Source organism: Desmodus rotundus, chromosome 7, assembly GCF_022682495.2.
Source record: "Desmodus rotundus isolate HL8 chromosome 7, HLdesRot8A.1, whole genome shotgun sequence".
NCBI classification, from domain to species: Eukaryota; Metazoa; Chordata; class Mammalia; order Chiroptera; family Phyllostomidae; genus Desmodus; species Desmodus rotundus.
In genome coordinates this window covers 48874906-48899359 of record NC_071393.1, presented here as the reverse complement: position 1 = coordinate 48899359, position 24454 = coordinate 48874906, and the positions used below count along the sequence as shown (strand labels likewise).

General features: G+C 36.6%; 1 protein-coding gene and 1 non-coding gene across 2 annotated transcripts in view; one reads left to right on the top strand and one right to left on the bottom strand.

Annotated features, from left to right (window-relative positions):
- The window catches only part of SEC23A (SEC23 homolog A, COPII coat complex component), a 61910-nt gene that overhangs the window by 18268 nt on the left and 19188 nt on the right, over positions 1-24454 (bottom strand). The window contains exons 10-14 of the mRNA XM_024551294.3: positions 21023-21146; positions 19240-19320; positions 18168-18257; positions 16760-16866; positions 6299-6452 (exon numbers count right to left, since the gene is read on the bottom strand). Of these exons, the coding sequence (XP_024407062.1) occupies positions 6299-6452; positions 16760-16866; positions 18168-18257; positions 19240-19320; positions 21023-21146 (556 nt within the window). The remainder of the gene's footprint in view (positions 1-6298; positions 6453-16759; positions 16867-18167; positions 18258-19239; positions 19321-21022; positions 21147-24454) is intronic.
- LOC112296614 (U6 spliceosomal RNA) lies at positions 17673-17779 on the top strand. Its single transcript, XR_002973941.1, has one exon. It is a non-coding gene; the product is annotated as a U6 spliceosomal RNA (small nuclear RNA).

Sequence of the window (24454 nt, the reverse complement as noted above, 5' to 3'; positions counted from 1 at the left end):
AAAGGATGGAGACTGGAGACTTGACAGGCATTCCCAGTGGAGCAGCAAGTACTGGGAAGGGAAAGGAAGCATCTAGGACCTGAAGGGCCTTCCTGGTGCCTCAAACTGGGTACCTCTGAAAGAGACCCAGCTAAGGCTGCAGAGTGAAAGGGGAACCAGCTCTCTACCAAGGGCCGGCCTTGGGCTCAGAGGAAGAGCTCTCAGATCCCCCAACCAATCCCAGCTCAGGCACAAACTAATGGCCAGATCACTTAACTCCCATTACCGACTGTGGAATTCTAGCACCAACCTCAAAAGATTATTGTGGGGTTTAAATAAAGTAACAAAAGAGAAAAAAATAAAGAAAATGATAATGACAAAAGTGGTCACCTTAGAAACAGCACAACTAAAAGGCTTGGTCCCACTGGTATAGGAAGGAAAAACTGGCTTGTGTAAAATTGGCAAGGAAAGCCCCAAGTGTGTTATGAGAAACTTCCTAGGCCAAGACTAATCCGATAAAGTGTTTAACCACTAGGCTAGCAGCACAGCTAAAGGGAAAACACAATCAGTGGTTAGTGGTAAATCAAAGGACAAAGATGGAAAAAAAAAAATCAACTACCAATTTTGAGTTGTAAGAGAATGTCGTTCAACAAAAAAGGTCAAGAGTCAAAAAAGTAAGGAAAAGATCCATGAAGCTGGACACGAAGGTGACCAACAACACACTGAGAATGGAGGTGTCCAATCGCATGTTGCTACTAGTGCCTTAAGTGATGCTGACCAAGGGGAGCAAGAGCATTTATTAAGGTGTCGGAAGCAAGCGTAGCACCAGCACCAATTTGGCCATATAATGCTCATTATCTAAAAAAACTGTTTTTAAACAGACGCTTATTTTTAATTAACATTACTCTGAATCATCAAGGAAAAGTGTATTCACCATGCCAAATCAAGGCAAAGACGTTTGTTAGTATAATTTCACAGATTTTTCACTAGAAAAACAACTTAGAAAAGTGTAGTACCTAAAAGATATTAAGCCTCTCTCTATTTGTGTAGCTGTTATAGATGAAAAATTCAGCAGTATGGAATCAGTACAAAAAAATGAGTCTACACTATATTATTGTAACTACTTAGCATAGCTTCTCTAACCAAGATTCATTTGTCATCACCTGAAGCTTCAATTCAATTGTACACTAATTAGATTCAATCTATTCAAGGGAAAAAAAATGCAGAGATCTCCAAGATGGCAGCCTAGGTAAACACAGCTTGCCTCCTCGGACAACCACATCATAATTACAAGTAAACTATACAACAACCATCACACAGAACTGCAACAAATCGAGTAAATAGAGGTCCTGCAACCATGGAAGTAAAGAAGAAACCAGACTGGTAGGAGGGGCAGAGGGGCAGAGACGTGGAACAGGCTGGTCCCACACCCATGTGTGGTGGATAAAAATCAGGAGGGGTATGTCCAGAATGAGGGGTCCCAGTTTCATACCAGAACCTCCAGCCCAGGGTTCCAGTGCCAGAAAGGTAAGTCCCCATGGCTTCTGACTGTAAAAACCAATGGAGATTGAGGCAGTGGAACAAACTGCTAGATTCCCAGGCAGTTCCTCTAAAAGGGCCCATACACGGACTTACTCAGACTCACTCCCGCTGAGCACCTGGTGGCAGCTTGAAAGCACCAGTGGCCTATGGAGAGGCAACAGGGCAAGAGCTGGGGGAAAGCTTTCTCCCAGACAGAAGTACTGGCAGAAGCCAAAGCTCTTCTTCTGAGCTCTCCCCGCACAGAACCACAGAGTGCACGGCACCATATCTGAGACTCCAAAACCTGGCTCACACTGTTTCCCCTGCCCTGATATTCCCAGACACTCTGCCCCACCCAACTTACAGTCCTACCAAGCAGTTAACCATGGCTTTTCCATATGGATGACTTGTCTTGGCTTATGCTTCTGATCTTCCTAAATCCTCTCAAACAAGCAGCAGCTGGCTTCAGCCAGCTTCTGTACCTTACTAAGTGGCCCCAGGCCCAACACTAGCAGCACCAGGCCTTGGTTTACAATCCAGCCTTGCTAGGGCACCTCCAAGCCCAGCACAAGAAGCAGCCAGCTATAGATCACAATATAGCTTATACCAAGTAGCCCCAGACGGAACACAAGCAAGCACCTGAGCCGTGATGAAGTAAAACTGGCTCTATAGAGTGGGCCACTGCATGGATGATCCTCCACAGAGCACAGAGGTTGGCTGTCAGTGGTCACAGCCAGTACTTGCAGCTGCCCATTGGCCTGCAAGAGTAATCAAGGCTCAACTACACAGCCCACAGGGAGGGCATACCTCTGAGTACCCAGCTTGGGCGATAGGGGAGGCTGTGCCACTGGATCCTACAGGGCACTTACTACATTAGGCCACACTACCAAGACATGGAGTCAAAGCAGCTCTACCTAATACATAGAAACAAACATGGAAAGGCTGCCAAAAAGAGGAGACAAAAAAGCATGGCCCAAATAAAAGAACAGAACAAAATTTCAGAAAAAGAACTAAACAAAATGTAGATAAGCAATTTTTCAGATGCAGAGTTCAAAATACTGGTTATAGGATGCTCAAGGAACTTGGCAAGTACCACAACAGCGTAAAAAAAGATCAGTCAGAAATAAAGGATACTCTAATTGAAATGACCAATTTACAGGCAAGCAACAGTAGAGTGGATGAAGCTGAGAATCAAATCAATGATTTGAAACATAAGGAAGAAAAAAACAACCAATCAGAAAAACAAGAAAAGAATCCAAAAATACAAGGATAGTATAAGGAGCTTCTGGGGCAACTTCAAGCACACCAGCATTCACATCACAGGGTTACCAGAAGGAGAAGAGAAAGAGCAAGAAATTGGAAATCTATCTGAAAAAATAATGAAAGAAAACTTCCCTAATTTGGTGAAGGAAATAGACATGCAAGTCCAGGAAGCAAGGAGTCCATAACAAGATGGACACAAAGAAGCATGCTCCAACACACATCATAATTAAAATGCCAAAGGTGAAAGATAAAGAGAGAATCTTAAAAGCAGCAAGAGAAAAGCAGGTAGTTACATACAAGGGAGTTCCCATAAGACTGTCGGCTAATTGCTCAAAAGAAACTTTGCAGGCTGCTGGAAGGGATTGGCAAGAAACATTCAAAGTGATAAAAAGCAGACCTACAACCTAGATTACTCTATCCAGCAAAACTATCATTTAGAATCAAAGGGCAGATAAAGAGTTTCCTAGACAAGAAAAAGCTAAAGGAGTTCATAATCACCAAACCATCATTATATGAAATGTTAAAGGGGCTTACCTATGAAAAAGATGATTAAAACTATGAACATTAAAATGGCAATAAATACATATCTATCAACAATTGAATCTAAAAAACAAACTAAGCAAACATGCAGAACAGAAACAGAATCACAGATATGGGAAATGGTTTGATGATTACAGATGGGAGGGGGAGTTGGGGGAATAGGTGAAAAGGTGAAGGGATGAAGCACAAATTGGTCATTACAGAACAGTCATGGGAACGTAACGTACAGTATAGGAAATGGAGAAGCCAAAGAACTTATATGTGTGACTCAAGGACATGAACAAAGGTGTGGTGATTGCCTGAGGGAGTGAGGGCTGCTGAGAGGAGGGGGGCAAAGAGGGAAAAATTGAGATAACTATAACAGCATAATCAATAAAATATAATTTAAGAAAGAAAAAAATTTAAATATCATCATATTCTCACCACTTTTACCATATGTGAGGGGTTCTTTGTCACTAGGGATTCTATAAGAGACTGATTTTTTAAAAAATATTTTTTAAACTTTGCATAACATAGGATACCTGCCATAGTCATGGACAGTTTCCAAGTTATCCTGTTAGCAATTTCTTTAGAAATCTTTCAGTCCCGTGTGGCAGCACACAGTAGGACAGCGTTCATTTGGATAACTCCTTTCTCAGCATTTGACACAAGGGAAACAGATAATTGGTGACAGCTGTTTTGCACAGGAAGCAGGGGAGTAGTCTGACAGCATCAGCCTCTCCCTCCCAAATTACCTCCACCAACTTCCTCTTACACACCGATGCCAACTGACTTATGAGAACAGACAAGCTATACTCTTGCAACAGAAGATCAGGGTAAAATTTTCATTATACCATGACTCAGCTGTCCTCTAGCCCCAGCAGCCTTGCTGCTGTGGTAAATGCTGCCAACTACAGGATGTGTGAATTAGGAGTGAATTGTACTGTCAGGTTTTTATAATTTTGAATTTCTTTTGCAACTGACTCATTTAGTTATTTACAAAGCCATTCTGTTTTATATTTTATTAGTGTATGCATTTGTGTTTTACAAGCGTATCAAACAATACAGTAATTTTTGAAACTGAAGTGTAATATAGAAGAGAAAGATTCCCGACATAATCCTAAGAGAATTCTAAAGAATTATAACCACTCTGAGTCATTTCACTAAATCATGCAAGAAGGGACACAGAAAAAGTCCATCTTTACAATGAAAGCTGCTTATCAGTGGTTTTTACATGGGCAGATAACCCAAGTCGTACTATTCAATTTTGTGTCATATGTGATCATCTACAAAGGCAGTAACAGCTCCAGCAAAAGGGAAAAAGCACTTTACTATGAATCACAGCCACTTGACAAATATAGGTACTGATTCCTTCAAACAGCTTTTATAACCTCAAAACAATAAAGTGAAAAGGCTCAGGAAGCAAGCCATTTCAGAGCACAACCTATTACCCACAAAAGGAAAAGTCACACCGTTGGTGAGAACCTGATAATGCTAATAATGCCAACAGGTAAAACTGCCGTTAAGTAAAATGCTGGGACAAGATGCAATCTGAGAAACTGAAAAGGTTCTATCTTAAAACAATACAATAAGTAAATGCATTGATAACATGTCACATGATGCTGAGAGGTTTGTGTAATTAGTTGAAAAGTAACAGCCTCTCTATTCAAGTTGATGAGTCAATGGATTTCACCCATGGCATGTCATTTTCCTATCTGGGGACAAAATATCTATCTTGAAGGGACTGTGTTGGTATTTGTAGTGATGGTGTGTGTATAATCAATGGTTGACCCTGTGAGAGGTTTATGTCTCTTGCTAAAAAAAAAAAAAAAGACGTGCCAACATTGTACTAACACTGCTTTCTTCACAGAGTGGCTAGTGTAAAAACACTCTTAGAGATGAAATGAAACAAAACGTTCTGAATGATGCTACAAAAATGGCTAACTTTCTTAAACTGAGATTAGTTCATTCAAGAATGTTTTTAAAACTGTATGAAAATCTAGACAAGGAGCACAGATACCTCCTGACAAATAGAAATCCAATAGCTTAGCAGAGTTCTCAACAGGGTGTCTGAGCCAATGGCTCAACAAAAGAAATAACAGGCCAGTCAAGGAAAGACAAATACCATATGATTTCACTCATATGTGTAATCTAATGAACAAACTGAACTAACCAGGAAAACGGGGACAGACTCACAGATGGAGAGCAGATGATAGCTGAGGTGGGGGGGGTGAGCTTAGGGGGCGGAGGGTTTGAGCAAAAAGGAAAAAGGACTCACGGACATAAACAATGGTGTGTAGATTGCTGGAAGGAGGGAGGTATTAGGGGACTAAAAGGTAATGGGGAAAAAATACAATAAATATTAAATCAAAAAGAAAAAGTTGTTGAGTAAAAATGGAGCATTAGGAAACAAACATAATTAAACTCTAGGTCACAGTGTAAGTAATAGGTTCCTGACATGTTAAAAACCAATCTTCACCCATAACTTCACTAACACAAACTTGGTAATCTAGATCCAGATAAACAAGACTTGTCTATGTGTTTCTATAATTAACTAAATATGTATATTTTTATATGCCAAATAATTTCTCTTAAAAATTTCCATTAAAATGAAAATAGAAAACTAAAACAACAGTAATGAAAAAAATGCAATGCAAACAGCAATGCAAAAGCAATACAAAAAAAAAAACCGCAGTAAAAACAGTTACAGTAATTTAGTATTATGTTAGGAACTAATGTGACACCAGCCAAATGAAAAGTAAGATGCTATATAAGTGTCACTTTCGTTTTCAGGATAAGTGTCACTTTCATTTTCAGGATAAAAGGGACTTTAGTTAATGGAAGAGATACATAAATTCTTCTACTCAATATTATGTCTTTTTCAGCAAGTTGAACAGGAGTCCCTCATACAGTCTTTCAGTTACACTGTTAAAACTTCCAAAGAGATCATCGGCAACAAATATTTACTACAAATAAAGGCATACAGGTTTAGAAAAGCACAATGTCCATTTCTTACCAGCCGAATGAGCTGTCTGTCCAGCCACCTAAGCACATCTGGCCCTTCCTCTGTTTCTGCTCTGTATATAGCCAGCCTGGCCATAAGAATGGCCGCTGCCTCCTGGTCAAAAGATGCAGCAATGTTTTGGATTTGCGTTTGAGCATCTGCCCAGCTAAAAACAAGAAGAAAGCAAAGAAATGCTCCCAAATTATTAGGTTCATGATATCACAGTTGGCTTTCACACATATTTAAATTAAAAAGGTACAGATAATTACTCCAATATTTCAAAATTCCATCATTACCTAGAGAAATTGGTATTTAAAAAAATTACTAATAGCAGTTTCGGTGCAACATTCATTGTTTTTCAAAAATATGTCCAACCCTAGTGTAATCTTCTAAAGTAATTGTAAAGGTAGCTCTCCAAACACATTCCTTAAAACATTAAGATTTTTACAAGTTAAAATAAAAGGAGGTTTTGTGTGTGTGCTTATGCACATAGATATACAAATCTCTATCTCGGACTTTAAATTTTTCTTTCTTTAATTCTGTAAAAGCAGAAATATGGGAATACAAAAATAAAGGTTTATTCCCAATCTAAGTAACTCATTCACTGAACTGGAAGATGAATAAATTATCAAAATTTTTTTCTCATTGGTCTCTTTTTATTTTGGGGGTAACAGTACTTAATAAAATTATAGAGTTCAGGTGTATAATTCTGTAATACAGCATCTATATCTTGTACTGTGTGTTCACAAGCCCAAATCAAGTCTCCTTCCATCACCATTTATCCTTCCTTTACCCTCTTCTACCTCCTCTCACCCCATTTTCCTCAGGTAATCACCACACTCTTGTCTGTGTCCACAAGGGTTTTTTGTTTGTTTGTTTTGTTTGCTTAATACATTCAACTTTTTTACCTGTCCCCAGACCTCCATCCCCTCGGAAAGCTGCGAGTCTTGTTCTCTGTGTCTATAAATCTGTTTCTTTTGTTTGTTCTTTAGATTCCACATATAAGTGAAATAATATTGTACTTGTCTTTCTCTAACTGGCTTATTTCACTTAGCATAATACCCCCAGGTCCATCCATGCTGTCATGAAAAGAGTTCCTTCTTTTTTACGGCCGAGTAGTAGTCCATTGCGTAGATGTACCACCACTTTTGTATCCACTCATCTACTGGTGGCCCCTTGGGCTGCATCCGTATCTTGGTTATTATAAATAATGCTGCTATGAACATAACGGTGCATATATTCTTTTGAATTAGTGTTTTGGGTTTCTCTGGATATATTCCCAGAAGTGGGATTGCTGGGTCATAAGGTGTTGCATTTTTAATTTTTTGAGTAAAGTAAATCCATACTGCTTTCCCCAGCAACTGCACCAGTCTGCATTCCCACCAACAGTGCACTAGAGTCCCCTTTTCTCTCCTTCCTCACCAACACTGGTTTTTAAATGATTTATTAATGATAGCCATTCAGGCAGGAATGAGGTGATATCTCATTGTGGTTTTAGTTTGTGTTCCTCCAATGATTAGTGATATTGTGCATCTTTTCATATGTCTATTGGTCATGCGTATGTCCTCTTTGGAGAAGTGTCTATTCAGGTTCTTCTCCCATTTTTTAAACTTGATTGTTTCTGTTTTTGGTGTTTTTATAAGGTCTTTACAAATTTTGGATATTAACCCCTTATCAGATGTATCATTGGCAAATATGTTCTCCCATTCAGTGGGTTGTCTTTTCATTTTGTTGATGGTTTCCCTTGCTACATGAGAACTTTTTAGTTTGATATAGTCCCATTTGCTTATTTTCTCTTATGTTTTTCTTGCCTGAGGAGATATATCAGGAAAAAAATATTCTGCGAAAAAATGTCTGAGATTTTACTGTTTATCTTTTCTTCTAGGATTTTTATGTTTTTACAACTTACATTTAAATCTTTTATCCATTTTGAATTTATTCTTGTGTGTGGTTTAAGGAAATCATCTAATTTCAATTTTCTGCATGCATATGTCCAACTTTGCAAACACCATTTATTGAGTAGACTATCTTTACTCCATTGTATGTTCTTGCCTGCTTTGTCAAATAGACCGTAAAAGTGTGGGTTTACTTCTGAGCTCTCTATTCTGTTCCACTGCATATATGTCTGTTTTTATGCCAGTATCATGCTGTCTTAATTACTATGGCCTTGTAGTATAGTTTGATATCAGGTAGTATGATTTTTGCAACTTTGTTCTTCTTGCTCAAGATTGCTGTGGTTATTCAAGGAATTTTTGGTTCCATATAAATTTTTGGAATATTTGTTCTAGTTCTGTGAAATACACCGCTGGTATCTTGAAAGGAAATGCACTGACTCTATAGTAATTACTTTACGCAGTATGGAGATTTTAATGATGTTAATTCTCCATATCCATGAAGATGCTTCCACTTACACTATCTTCTTCAATTTCTTTCTTCGATGTCTTATAATTTTCCAAAAACAGATTTTTTACATTCTTAATTAAATTTACTCCAAGGCATTTTATTCTTTTTCAAGAAATTGTGAATGAAGTTGTTTTTAAAGTTTCCCTTTTTGATAGTTCATTGTTGGTGTATAAAAATTCAACTGATTTCTGGATGTTTATTTTGTTTCCTGCTACTTTACTATATTCATTTATCAGTTCTAGTAGTTTTTTTGGTGGAATCTTTAGGGATACAGCATTGTGTGGTCTGCAAATAATGAGTTTTACCTCTTCCTTTCCAATGTGGATGCCTTTGATTTCTTCTTCTTGTGTGACTGCTGTAGCTAGGACTTCCAGTACTATGTTGAGTAAGAAAAGGTGAAAGTGGATATTCCTGTTTTGTTCTTAATCCTAAGAGAAACACTTGAAGTTTCTGCCTGTTGAGTAGGATGTTGACTGTGGATTTGTCATCTATGGCCTTTATTACATTGAGATATGTTCCCTATCTTCCCACTTTGCTGAGAGCTTTTATCATAAATGGGTGCTAGATTTTATCAAGTGCTCTTTCTGTATCTATTAATATAATCGAGCGGTTTTTATCCTTCATTTTATTTATGTAGTGTTTTACATTTATTATTTGGATATTCTACCAAACTTGCATCACCAGAGTAAATTCCACTTGCTAATGGTGTATGTATGACCTTTTCAATGTATTGCTGGCTCCAATTTGCTACTACCTTCTGAAGAATTTTAGCATCTATGTTCATCAAGGATACTGTCCTTTCCTTCGGTGTCTTTGTTTTCAGGATTAGGAAAATGCTGGCCAGGTAAAATGAGCTAGAGAGTTTTCTCTCCTCTTGACTTTTTTGGAATAGTGTGAGAAGGATGGATGTTAGTTCTTCTTTGAATGTTAGGTAAAATTCACTTATGAAGCCATCCAGCTCAGGGCTTTTATGAATGTTTTCTGATTACTACTTGAATTTCTTTTTTTTTTCATTTTTGTTATTCTATTACAATTGTCCCAATTATTCCCCCTTTGTCCTCCTCCGCCCAGCCCAGTCCCCACTCCCAGTCAATCACCATACCGTTGTTCATCTCCATGTGTCATTCATACATGTTCTTTGACTAGTCCCTTCCCATTCTTTCACCATAATGCCCCTCCCACCTCCCTTCTGTCCGCCGTCAGTCTATTCCACATTTCCATGCCTCTGGTTCTGTTTCACTCATTAGTTGATTTTGTTCATTAGATTCCTCTTATAGTTGAGATCGTATCGTATTTCTCTTTCACAGACTGGCTTATTTAATTTAGCATAATAGTCTCCAGGTCCACCCATTGTGTTGCAAAAGGTAGGAATTCCTTCTTTTTTTTTTGCTGCTGCATAGAATTTCACTGTGTAAACGTAAGAGAGTCTTTTGACCCCCTCATTTACTGATGGGCACTTAAGCTGTTTCTAGCACTTGGCTATTGTAAATTGCACTGCTATGATACAGGGGTGAATAAGTTCTTTTGACTTGGTGATCCAGGATTCTAGCAAATATTCCCAGCAGTAGAACTGCGGGGTCAAAAGGCAGTTCCATTTTTAGTTTTGGGTTTTGTTTTGGTTTTTTTTGAGGAAATTCCATACTGTTTCCCACAGTGGCTGTACCAGTCTACATTCCCACCAATAATGCGCTAGGGTTCCCTTTTCTCCACATCCTCGCCAGCACTTATTTGTTGATTTATTAATGATGGCCATTCTGACAGTTGTGTGGTGATATGTCATTGTGGTTTTAATTTGCATCTCTAGTGATGTTGAGCATCTTTTCACATATCTATGGGCCATCTGTCTGTCCTCCTTGGAGAGGTGTCTATTCAGGTCCTTTGCCCATTGTTTAATTGGATTGTCTGTCTTCCTGGTGTGGAGTTGTATGAGCTCTTTATGTATTTTGGAGATCAAACCCTTGTCTGATATAATTATCATTGGAAAATATGTTCTACCATACAGTCAGTTCCCTTTTTGCTTTCTTTCGCCATGCAGAAAGTTTTTAATTTTATGTAGTCCCATTTGTTTATTTTTTTTCCTTTATTTCCCTTGCCCTATGAGATATATCAGCAAAAATACTGCTGTGTGGGATATCTGAAATCTTACTGCTTATGTTTTCCTCTAGGACTTTTATGGTGTCACAATGTATATTTAAGTCTTTTATCCATTTTGAGTTCATTCTGGTGTATGGTGTAAGTTGGTAGTTGAGGTTTTTTTTGGGGGGGGTTGTTTTTGTTTTTCTTTTTGCATGTACCAGTCCAGTTATTCCAATGTCATTTATTGAAGAGGCTATTTTTACTCTATTGTATGTTTATGACCCCTTTGTCAAATATTAATTTACCACAGAGATATAGGTTTATTTCTGGGCTCTCTATTCTGTTCCATTGATCTATGTCTGTTCTTATGCCAGTACCAGACATTTTGATTATAATGGTCTTGTAGTATAGTTTGGTATCAGGTATTGTCAGCCCTCCTACTCTGTTCTTTCTCAAGATTGCTAAGGCTATTTGGGATCTTTTTTGGTTCGATATAAATTTTTGAAGTATTTGTTCTAGTTTTGTGAAATATGCCATTGGTGTTTTAATAGGAATTGCACTGAATCTGTAGATTGCTTTGGGTAACATGGAGATTTTAATGATGTTAATTATTCCAATGCATGAACAAGGTATAAGCTTCTGTTTATTTGTATCTTCCTCAATTTCTTTCTTCAGTGTTATGTACTTTTCTGAGTACAGATCTTTTACTTCCTTGGTTAAATTTATTCCTAGGTACTTTATTTTTCTTCTTGCTATAGTAATGGGATTTTTTTCCTGATTTCTGTTCCTGCTATTTCATTGTTGGTGTAGAAAAATGCCTTTGATTTCTGAATATCGACTTTGTATCCCACTGTTTTGTCAAATTCACTTATTAGGTTGAGTAATTTTTTGGTGGAGACTACAGGGCACAGGTGGCAAACACAAGGCCCACGGGCCAAATCCAGCCCTCCACCTTGTCTTATCTGGCCCAGCACTTTGTTTCTACACAGTGGCAGCACCAAGCTCCTTGCCCCTAATTAAGGAGTTGTTACATTTATACAGTCCTAAAATTACTTTTGGCCCTTTGAAGGCAACCGCAAAAGATTTGACACCCCTGCTATCAAAGCACACTATCACGTTGTCTGCAATAATGACAGTTTACTTCCTCCTTTCCAATTTGGATGCCTTTTACTTCTTTTCCTTTTCTGATCACTATGGCTGGAACTTCCAGTATTATGTTGAATAAGAGAAGTGAAAGCAGATACCCTTGTCTTGTTTCATCTTAAAGGGAAAGCTTTTAGTTTTTGCCTGTTGAGTGTGATGTTGGCTGTAGGTTTCTCATATATGGCCTTTAATATGTTGAGGAATACTCCCTCTATTCCCACTTTGCTGTGTGTGTTTTATCATAACTGGGTGCTAGATTTTATCAAATGCTTTTTCAGCATCAATTGATATGACCTTGTGACTTTTGTCCTACAATTTTTACATGGTGTGTTATGTTTATTGATTTAAGAATATTGTACCATCCTTGCATCCCTGGGATGAAACCCACTTAATCGTGGTGTATGATCTTTTAATATATCGCTGGATCTAAATCGCCAAAATCTTTCTGATATTTTAACATGTATGTTCACCAGAGATATGGCCTGTAATTTTCTTTGCTGTGTCTTTACCTGGTTTTGAGATTAGGACAATACTGGCCTTGTAAAGAGAGTTTGGAGTCTTCACTCTTCTTGAATATTTGGAATAGTTTGAGAAGGATAGGAGTTAGTTTTTCTTTATATTTTTTTCACATCTCTAGGCTGTTTTATCTTTTAATTTAATCTCTATTGTAATTTTTTTCATTACCATTTAGTCCCTTTATAGTTCTTCTTTAAATCTTTGGTAAAATTCACCTATGAAGCGGGTTTTTTGATTGCTGCTTCAATTTCAGTAGTTGTTATCTGTCTTATCAGATTATCTGATTCTTCCTGATTCAGTTTTGGAAGAGTGCGGTTTTCTAGCAATTTATCTATTTCATCCAGATTGTCCAGTTTGTACATATAGTTGTTTGTAATATCAGCTTACAATCCTTTATTTTTGGTGTCAGTTGTTACTTTTCTTTCATTTCTGATTTTATTTCTTTCAGTCCTCTCTTGTTTTTTCTTACTAAGTCTGGTTAAAGGTTTGTCAATCTTGTTTATCTTTTCAAAGAAGCCGTTCTTGGTTTCATTGATCTTTTGTAATGCTTTTTTAGATTCTATTTCCTTTTTTTCTGCTCTGATTTTTATTATTTCCTCTTTTCTGCTCACTCTGGGCTTTGTTTTTCTTTTTCAAGTTCCGTTAAGTGTAAGGTTAGATTGTATATTTAAGTTTTTTATTTCTTGAGATAGGCCTATAACGCTATAAACTTCCCTCTTAGGACTGCTTTTGCTATGTCCCACAGATTTGGCATTTGCTGTGCTGTCATTTTCATTTGTTTCAAGATATCTTTTGATTTCTTCCTTGATCTCACTGTTAACCCATTCCTTGTTTAGTAACATTATTTAGCCTCATTGGTCTTTAATTCAATTTCTACTGATAAAAATTACATAATTAAAATCTTTATGTAACCCCAGCTGGTATGGCTCAGTGGATTGAGAACCAGCCTGGGAACCAAAAGGTCAGTCAGGTCACGTGCATAGCTTATGGGACAGGTCCCCATTGGGGACATGCAAGAGGCAACCCATTGATGTTTCTCTGCCTCTCTTACTCCTTCCCTTCACCTTTCTCTGAAAATAAATAAATAAAATCTTTTTTTATTTTTAAAAAATAAAAATAAAAAATAAATAAAATCATTATGTATTCTTTTTTCTCCATGTTAATATACCAACTAAAACAAATTACAAGTTGATAAGTGAAAATTTTATTCTAAGTGATTGATTTAATATTATGTATAAAATAGCAGTAATTTATTAAATTAACATTTTCTATAAATCCAACCCATCAAACTGATCCTGGGTAGACCCACCAACAGTGTTTACTGTCTCACTGGCAGCATTCTGTATACGTCAGCCGACCCCAGTTCTAAAGTACTTGACTCTACGTCAGTCTGCAGTACTTAGAGACTTCTTGCAAAGGCGGACAACTTTCACATCATTCAAAGCTGTAAGAAGTGATCCCAAGGGAATGCAGACAGTAATATTTTTAAAATCTTCAAAATCCTTCTCCCTCTATTTTTAATTTGTTTCAAATAAACAAATAATTTTTTAATATTTTCCAAATAACTGACAACTATGAATTATCTCAGTCTGTACTTAATTATGCTCTTTTGGAAACAGTAAATATCTCAACAAAGGTAGGACATAACCATGATACACAAAAACTCTACCCTATAATATTAACTGTTAAGACACTTTCCCTTTCATAGTCTTGACCAGTCCTAGTCAAAGTGTGGCATTTGAACCCAGTTGACAGTTCACAATGAAATAAGAAATGAAACTAAGAGTAAATGTTTATAAACTTTTGAGTGATTTAACAAAATAATTGTATGTCGGATGAATTTAATAAAAAAACAGGCACTTGTATTTTGAATTGCTTTTTAATTTTTCTATTAATACGCTGTATTGTTTAATAAAAGTAGTAGTCTCCAAAGGATTGAGTGGGGGTGGGAGGGGACTGGCCCTTCACGGCAGATATTTTGAAGACTGGTCTGTCCCACATCATCATACAGCAGACCAAGTATGTTCAAGACTTTTACATTCCACAACCTCTCCCAAAGTACTCAATCTATAAGCAGATACTAAAAAAAGGTTTTATAAATGAATTAAATGACTTAACACTTGAAAAAATATATAATGATAAAAGTAGCTAAGAACCTTAATTGAAAAGTAATGCAATTAATTATTGTGCTGTTATTACATATCTATATAATGCATCATATATATTATTATGGCCTATTAGGGGATAATGTTAGCTTTTCTCCTTTCAGGGCATAAGGCAAATAAAAGAATACTTTGTAGAATGTGTCTTAGGAGTAGATTTTTTAATTGTTTTACAGTTCTTAATAATGAATATTTTAGCAACTAAGCTTGGCTAGAAAGAAGTAAAACGCTATTAGTCATAAATGTGCATTTTTCTAGTCATTCAAATAGGAACCCAGTTTAGGAGCACAATCCAGATTTTTTTGTTTCTTTGTTTTAAATATATTTTATTGATTATGCTATTACAGTTGTCCCATTTCCCCCCCTTCACTCCACTCCATCCTGCACACCCCCTCCCTCCCACTTTCCCCCCCTATAGTTCATGTCCATGGGTCATACTTATAAGTTCTTTGGCTTCTACATTTCCTGCACTATTCTTACCCTCTCCCTGTCTATTTTCCACCTATCATCTATGCTACTTATTCTCTGTACCTTTCCCCCCCTCTCCCCCTCCCACTCCCCTCTTGACAACCCTCCATGTGATCTCCATTTCTGTGGTTCTGTTTCTGTTCTAGTTGTTTGCTTAGTTTGCTTTTGTTTTGGTTTTAGGTGTGTTTGTTAATAACTGTCAGTTTGCTGTCATTTTTACTGTTCATATTTTTTATCTTCTTTTTCTTAGTTAAGTCCCTTTAACATGTCATATAATAAGGGCTTGGTGATGATGAACTCCTTTAACTTGACCTTTTCTGAGAAGCACTTTATCTGCCCTTCCATTCTAAATGAAAGCTTTGCTGGATAGAGCAATCTTGGATGTAGGTCGTTGCCTTTCATGACTTGGAATACTTCTTTCCAGCCCCTTCTTGCCTGTAAGGTCTCTTTGGAGAAATCAGCTGACAGTCTTATGGGAACCCCTTTGTAGGTAACTGTGTCCTTTTCTCTTGCTGCTTCTAGGATTCTCTCCTTCTATTTAATCTTGGCTAATGTAATTATGATGTGCTTTGGTGTGTTCCTCCTTGGGTCCAGCTTCTTTGGAACTCTCTGAGCTTCCTGGACTTCCTGGAAAGTCTATTTCCTTTGCGAGATTGGGCAAGTTCTCCTTCAGTATTTGTTCAAATAAGTATTCGATGTTTTGCTCTTCCCCTTCTGCTTCTGGTACCCCAATAATTCAGATGTTGGAATGTTTCAAGATATCCTGGAGGTTCCTAAGCCTCTCCTCATTTTTTTGAATTCTTGTTTCTTCATTCTTTTCTGGTTGGATGTTTCTTTCTTCCTTCTGGTCCACACTGTTGAGTTCCAGTTTCCTTCCCAACACTATTGGTCTCTGTACATCTTTCTTTGTTTCACTTAGCATAGCCTTCATTTTTTCATCTAATTTGCGACCAAATTCAACCAGTTCTGTGAGCATCCTGATTATCAGTGTTTTGAACTGTGCATCTGATAGGTTGGCTATCTCTTCATTGATTAGTTGTGTTTTTTCTGGAGTTTTGATCTGTTCTTCCATTTGGGCCATTTTTTGTGTCTTAGTGTGCCTGTTACGTAAAGAGGAGGAGCCTTAGGTGTTCACCAGGGTGGGGTAACCCCCATCACTGCATTGTGGTGCTGTATGTGGGGGAACAATGGCGCTTGCTCCTCTCTCTGCCGGATTTCAGTCACTCCCCCCACCACCCACAATCAAATTGGGCCCTTCTGGTACTGATTCCCAGGTGGGTGGGTTTGTGTATGTTCTAGGATCCTGCAGGTCTCTCCAATGAACTCTCCTGTGAGTCTGGGAGTTTCTCCCGCTGACGCCTCAACCCCCACAGGTGTTTTCAATCAGTGGTTTGAGGCTTTATTTCCCCCATACTGGAGCTCTGGGTCACCAGCCACCACCTTGCTGTGAGTCCTCTCTGCCCTGCTGCCCGTCTCTGCCTCTCCTATGGGTCTGGATGAATGTTTCTTCTTTATCTGCTTGGTTGTCGGACTTCCATACAGTTCGATTTTCTGTCAGTTCCAGTTGTTTTTTGTTTTTAAATTGTTGTTGTCCTTCTTTTGGTTGTGCGAGGAGGCACAGTGTGTCTAGCTACGCCTCCATCTTGGCCACAAGTCCCAGAATAGTTTTGATACGTAAGTTAAATCTCTAACAAATACAACTTACTTCCTTGCAATGGTGGTCACTCGGATGCGTCTCTGCCCACTTGAATGCTGATACTGAGTCACAAATTGAATTGCACCACGCCCTCCTTGAGGAATTGGAGCATTATGCTGTGTAGAAGTAAAAGAGTAAAAACTAAGCAAAATCTATTATGTTCTTGTCATACAGTCATTGACTGCCTATCCTAGCACTAATAAAATGCATTCTAATGTCAATTAGAATGACGTTTTTTACAGTACAGACAGAACAACTGTAATATGCCACATTAAAAAAAATGGATTTGGGAAAGGGTATAAATGATATAGGATAAGAAGAGGAGTGAGTCCAACTAGGAAATCAATTTCATGTAGTATATAATTCAGAAGGATGTGAAATAAAACGAAGGGAGAAGTGTAAAGAAATTAATAGATAAGGAAAAGTATGAGGCAATTTTGCCTAATAGTAATTGGAAAGAGAAGCTAAGTCTTACTGTCCTATATAAAATGAAAACAGAACTTCTATGAACATAATCACATAATGAACAGATGACCAACAGAAAACTATTAATGAGAAGAGATAATGATTATAGTAATGATCCTCAGAAAAAAGTAGCAAGTAGTCAACAGGAAAACTTTCTTCGTGCCTTTTGACAGTATTCTTCCTTTGGTTTTGTTTGTTTTGGTCAATTAAGAGCTATTACCTTTTTCACTAATTTTAAGTGATAGAAAAAAAATTTCTGCACCTGTCTTAGGAAGACTGATTATTAACAGTCTATAGTTCACTTTATGCTTAATAACTACTAGTATGTAAGTCAGTAATTTATACATTAAATCATTAATGTGATCATTTCCTCCTATAGTGAAAAAAAATCTTTCCAAATATTGGAATCTTTACCTTCCAATTTTTTTCTATGGATTTTGACATATTAAGCTTTCTTGTGCTCAATTCGGCAGCACATATACTAAAATTGGAACGATACAAAGAACATTAGCATGGCCCATCTGCAAGGATGACATGCAAATTTGTGAAGTGTTCCATATTTTTTAAACAAAAGAAAAAAAACTCTCTTGTCAGATATTTATATCACTACCTATACATACCTTGTGACAGTCAGGAGCTAGATACCAAATTACAAAAATGCATAGCTGGAACAAAATTTAGGATTTTCCTTATGCTTCAATTTTATACTCAAAAAAACCCTGAGACTAAGCTGGGCATGTGTAGGTTTCTCTGACATTTCTTCCTAATACAGTATGTCCTCTCACCAAGAAGTTTTTAGCTTTGAAAAATAGAAAATAACAAACAAAAACTCCAAAACAGACTAAGCTTTGGGTCATATTTACTACTGGAAGAGAAAATACAAGATATTCATGGTCTGAATTAAGTACTTGTTCAAACACACATTTCAATGTTCAAATATAAAAAGTCATACCTGATTGACAACCTCAAAATATATAGCTAAGGTTGTAGTGGGACTAAGTCCACATATCTTCCATTGACAAGTGCCACCCGTTCCTATCTCCTGTAAAAATAAAACACAGTATGTTTGAAAACTAGACGATATAATTTAGTACTATAACATATACCAAGGTGTAAGGAGAGAAGAAAACCTCCACTATGAGGTTTTCTAAGAAATATATTGAATATTAAAACTTAAAATTTTTTAAATCATAAAATATATCATGAAAAGTAATTTTTACACAATGAAATTATAAAATGATTCAAATTTTTGCTAAGTAAACTGCATAAGTATTGAAACAAGTTCTTCATATTGTAGACTTTAAAGTATATACCATTTAATGAAATAATTACAACATTATCCTATCCAACTATTCGATATGTGTACAGAGATATTGACTTAACACACAATATATGCACATATGAATACAGGTTCTCTGGATCAGCGTTACATAATTTAGGCAGTCTCACACTGAAGAAAATTTCTAAGATATAAAACTACCATGCAAACTGCTTAAAATGAATTCTTAACCCAGTCACTTTAAGATGATTAACCACTTTGTGTTATTGGTCCCATCGTCCGCTCTATAGCAAGAGAACATAATCCTACCATTTTAAGTGTAGTATACCGCCAATAGATGGAATAAGAAGAAAGGAATTAAAACAAGTCTGTCTAATTTGGATACTTTGTTGTAAATTCTACCAACAAAATAATTTCAGGATTAATTTTGATTTTCAGAAGTCTCTAAATTTCCAAATCATAGTTTATTTGTTGTTGTTATTGTTTAGGTACACTGGCAAGGAGTAACTCAGACATAAAAAACAGAAGACTAGTGACAGTACAGAAGTTCTAATTTAGGGGTGGACAGGGGAAGGGGTATTCAGAAAGAGCAGCCACAAACAGCGGTATGCCAATGGAGGCTGAGCCACATTCTACGGAAACACTCAGTCCAGACAATAATTTTAAAAGGAATGTTATAGGCTGAACCCAGGTCTCTGTCATGAGAATTAAACTATATTATCTTTTTAGAATAAAGGTGACTTACATTTTCAGACACACAGGGTCCTTTAGAATTGAGAGACACACAGGGTCCAATAGCTCCTGAAATCTTTATTTCCCTTGAGGTCTGCAAAATAAGAACATAATACATTTTGATATGCTCAAAGATAAGCTCACACATTAAACCATAAGTATGTAAGAATAAAGATATTCTTCCACATTTAAAACTAAAAAGTCAATAAAAAAAATACTAACATTAAAATAATTAGTGGCCCTGGCAGGGCAGTACAGTTGGTCAGAGCATCGTCCTGCTATGCCAAGGTTGCAGGTTCAATCCCCAGTCAGGACACACACAAGAATCAACCAATGAATGCATCTCTTGCCCGCTCTCTCGCTCTCTCTCGCTCTCTCTCTCTCTCTCATTCTTGCTCTTTCTCCCCCTCCCTTCCTTCCTCTCTCTCTAAAATCAATAAATAAAAATATTTTTTTAAATAATCAATCAGTGAGTACTTCCATGTTAACCCCCAAATTTAAAATCTAGCCTTGACCTAACTTTAATCCTCTACTCCCAGCTGCCCAGAAGGAGGTCTCCATTTGGTAACTCACCCTCAACTCAGTATCTTACCATACCCAAAATTTCTATCTCCTAACCCAAAATTTTTGACACCATCTTCTGTTTTCACTACCATAGAAAACCCATCACCAAGACTGGTTATTTTCCAGTCTCCACTGACATCAAAACTTAAACTATCACTTAAATATCTTTTAAAAAATTAGAAAGACTAATTCAAGTTTCTTGTTTGAGATTCTTTTTCCTGACAAAGGCTGAATGCAACTGTCAGACAAATTCTACCCAACGTACAACCAACACAGAGAACTAAACTACTTCCCTTACATTCCAATACAAACCACTCACTCTCACTGGGTGGGCAGTTTCCCCAAACATACTGGGCTGATTCTCACCTCTGTGCCTCTCTTCACGCTGGGCTGACTAAAATGCATTCTACTCAACTCACTTAAACTCTGCCATCTTTCAAAAACCAGTGTAATCATAATAAAATCATCTTTTTTTAGGATAAATTGTGTCCCAGATACATTCATTTTTTGTCCCTAAACTTTTACAGCACTTTCATAATCTACTATTATTTCATTCTATTGCATTAGCCTTGTCTCTCTATCAAAACTAAGTTTCTTTATAAGAAGACTTGTTCTTTAGATATCCCTTGCAATCTCTATAATTTTTTAGCTTAATATGGGGGAGATTTAGCAAGCTTTCAAAAAATAACAAGATTAATAAGAAATATTTAATGAAAATTCAAAATCAATGTGCTTGCAATGCAATTGTAACTAACACTAAGCCTTTGGGTTTTTAAAATTCAAATTTGAAATGAATGACAAAATATTATCAACAAACTACCAGCCATAAAATAATTATTGACTATACAAGTAGAATAGCACAGGTTTCTCCTAAGTTAGATACCAATTACTGCACTTTAAAAAAACCCAGCACTAGCGTAAGGAAATTCAGCACTAAAAAGAGATCAAGCACAGAAAAAAGTTAAACTCTATATAAAGAAAATCACAAAGTTAAAGCAAATTTTACCTATATATCTTCTTTTCTAACAATTTTACAGAAACGCTCAAGTAATATTTCACTGTCCACTTAATAATGACATTTTTCTAATGAACAAAATCTCTAACTCTGGATTCAATGCAATATAATCACTATTTTTAAAGCATATGTTAAATTTGATTAATGTAATTTAAAATTATGATCAAGCCTGCAAATTCCTTTTGATAACATATCACACATCAATTTTGTTTCTTACCTTTATTTCTAATGTACCACCAAACCCCATTTTAAACTGTCCATGCATGTCTTTGGTAAAGACTCTTTGAAAAGTCTGCTTGAATAAGGAAGTGTTGAAAGAGTCGCCCATTACCATGTACCCTCTGCATGGAAAGAACCAAAAACAGTGTATGTGACACAAATAATGAGTTCACGTGTTAACACCAGAAAAGTAAATTACCTCTCAGCACTACTAACAAATTTTAAAGATATTTCCTAAAATGTGCTACATTACCATTAATTTTTAAATTCAAATATTTGAGAATGTCCTCAATGCACAAATAATCTAAATTCTGAAGGTACCTGAGTACCCCTAACATTTACATTTGTCCTCAGTAATTTAAAAAAATTCTTTTTTAAAGAGGTAACACATCCACACATTATAAACTTCAAAATGTGCAAATGTGTTTTGCCCACTCAACCCACCCTGTTCTCCCCACCAGTGAAGATACCTGACAACTCACGGCACGCATTCTCATTCTTAAAAATGTGTATGTGTGTATGTACACATGCATAGATTGTCTCTGTGTGTGTCATATCAGTTAGGGTTATACCCAGTGACTGAGAGCAGAGGGACACTGAGGGACCATTTTCACTTTATGCGCTAATGTACTGTGTAATTCTTTTTCAGTAAGCATATACCTATTATAATTTGTTTTAAAAAATTAATTGTCAAAAACTGTTCTGATTGTGTCTATATACCATATCCTTTTTATCTAATCCTCTATCAAAGGACAATTTTGTTGTCACTGTGTCTCAGCCACGGTGAACACTGCCGCAATGAACATAGGGGTGCATATATATCTTTGTGAATACCTGTTTTCGAGTTTTTCGGGCAGATACCCAAGGGGTTGCTGTGTCCTATGGTAACTCTATTCTTAATTTTTTGAGGAACCACCAGACTGTTTTCAATAGTGACTGGTACCAGTCTACATTCCCACCATCAGTGAACAAGGGTTCCCTTTTCTCCACAACCTCTGCAACACTTGTTATCACTCATCTTTTTGATAATAGTCATTCTAACAGGTGTGAGGTGGTATGTCATTGTAGTTTGGATTTGCATTTCCCTAACTGCTAGAGAAGCTGAACATCCTCCCATGTATGTGTTCACCGTTTGTATGTCTTCTCAGGAGAGGTGTCTGTTCAGGTCCTCAGCCCATTTTTCAATTGGATTGTTTGTTTGGTGTTGAATTTTATGAGTTCTTTATATATTTTAGATATTAAACCTTTGTTGGAGCTGTTGTTTGCAAATATCATCTCCATTCACTCAGCTGCCTCTTTGTTTTGTTGTCAGCAATTAGAAAAGACAAAGTACTGCCATTTGTGACATGGATGGACCTTGAGAATTTTATGCTAAGTGAAATACCTCAGACAGAAGAAGCTACGAACCATATGATTTCACGCATGCGTGGGATATAAAACTGAAAGTCACAGACACAGACAACAATGTGGAGGTTGCCAGAGGAAAGGGAGTAGGACGGGTGGAGGATGGACAGGAGCCTAATATACAGTGATAGAAGATGGTCTGACTTTAGGTGGCGGGTACACAGTGCGATATACAGATCCAGTATCAAAGGAACGAATGCTCCAAACCTATATGATCTTATTAACCAATGTCACCCCAATGAACTTAACAAAAATAAATCAATTAATTAAATAAACAGATTCTTACAGTTAAACCGAAAATAAAAAACTATTATGAGATACTATTTCCTCTCTAATCAGAAAAAAAATCACAGTTTGACAACATACTCTGTTGGAAATGTTGCGGAAACACAGGCACTCTCATATATTGCTGATGGGAATACAAAACGGTACAACCCCATGCAGGAGAATTTGACAATATCTAACAAAATTACACATGTATCTTCTCTTTAATCCAGCTATCCCACTATTAGGAATTGATCCCACAAATACTCTGGCATGACAAAAATAAAAAGCAAAATATATGCATAAGGCTATTCACTGAAGAACTTTTTGTAATAACAGAATACTAGAAACGATCCAGATATCTATCTGTCAAGAGACTAGTTGAATAAAATATGGCACATTCACACAATGGAGTCATACACTTCTCCAGAGAAATTTCCAGGATACAAGTGAAAAATGCAAAGTGGGGGAAGGTATGTAAAATTTTCTACTTATATAAAAAGGTATATAAACACTCAAAAACACATATACATACAAATATTCACATGTACTTACTCATATTTTAAAAACATTTTAAGTAGTTTTAAACAATATAATCAAAAATTAAAACAGGCAAAAGAATAAAACTGATGTGCTACAATTAACAGTAATTTTATTTTGATAATGTTAAGTCTTGATTTTATGTCATCTCTGATGCCATTATAGATTGCATCTTTATAAATTTTATTTTGTTTATTATTGGTATATAAAAATATAGTTGAATTCTGTACACTGACCTTGACCTAGAAGTCTTGACAATTTGACACATTAATTCTAACAGCTTGTATGGAGTTTGTATGTAGATTTCTTTCATGTTTTCTACTTTTACCTACATGTCATCTATGATGATCTGTGTTATCACTAAAACCGATAATGCATCCTAGATGAATGACAACTTATACCTCCCCTTTATGTTCCTTTTACAGCAAACCTCTCTGTACCCTTACCACTCCTTGTGGCCCTTAGTCAGCATTAGCATCACCAAGGATCTGTTTCAAAAAACAGTATTTCAAGTCCTGTCTTATGCAGAGTAACCCAGAATTTGTATTTTAACAAGATAACCAACTATTTGCACATGTGAGTTTGGAAAGTTCTCATCTGTATCAGCTGCTTCCAATCGCCTTTGCCTGTTCCTTTTGTAATTCACTCTAGGTCAACTTTCACTGCCCTTAGGAAGGTTACCAGTGATTGTCACAGTATTCTATCCCATAACCTTACAATCGCAACCACTTTTATTGCTTTAAAAAAACCACCAATATTCTGACAACTCCCATACTTATACATCCAGCCCAAACCTATCTCCTGCTTTCTATGATGCATGTAATATCGAACTGCCTACCCAGTATCTTCTCATGGGTGTCTACTGGCACCTTAAACCCAACATGTTCAGAAATGAACTACCAAACTCTTTCCCAAATACTCTTCCTTCCACAGTCTTACCCCTTTCAATAAGGGCAACTCAACCCTTCCAGGAAGCTCCTTAGTTTTCTCAAACCCCAAATACAATCATCAAATCCTCTATCTTCTAAATATATCCAATATCCAATCATTTGGTATTCGTGTATCCCAACACAGTAAGTCCTCATTTAACATCAATAGGTTCTTGGAAACTGCAACTTGAAGCAAAATGACATATAACAAGACCAATTTTAATCACAGGCTAATTGATATGAACACAAGTTAAGTTCCTATGGCACATTTCTGGTCCCCAAAATTACCAAAC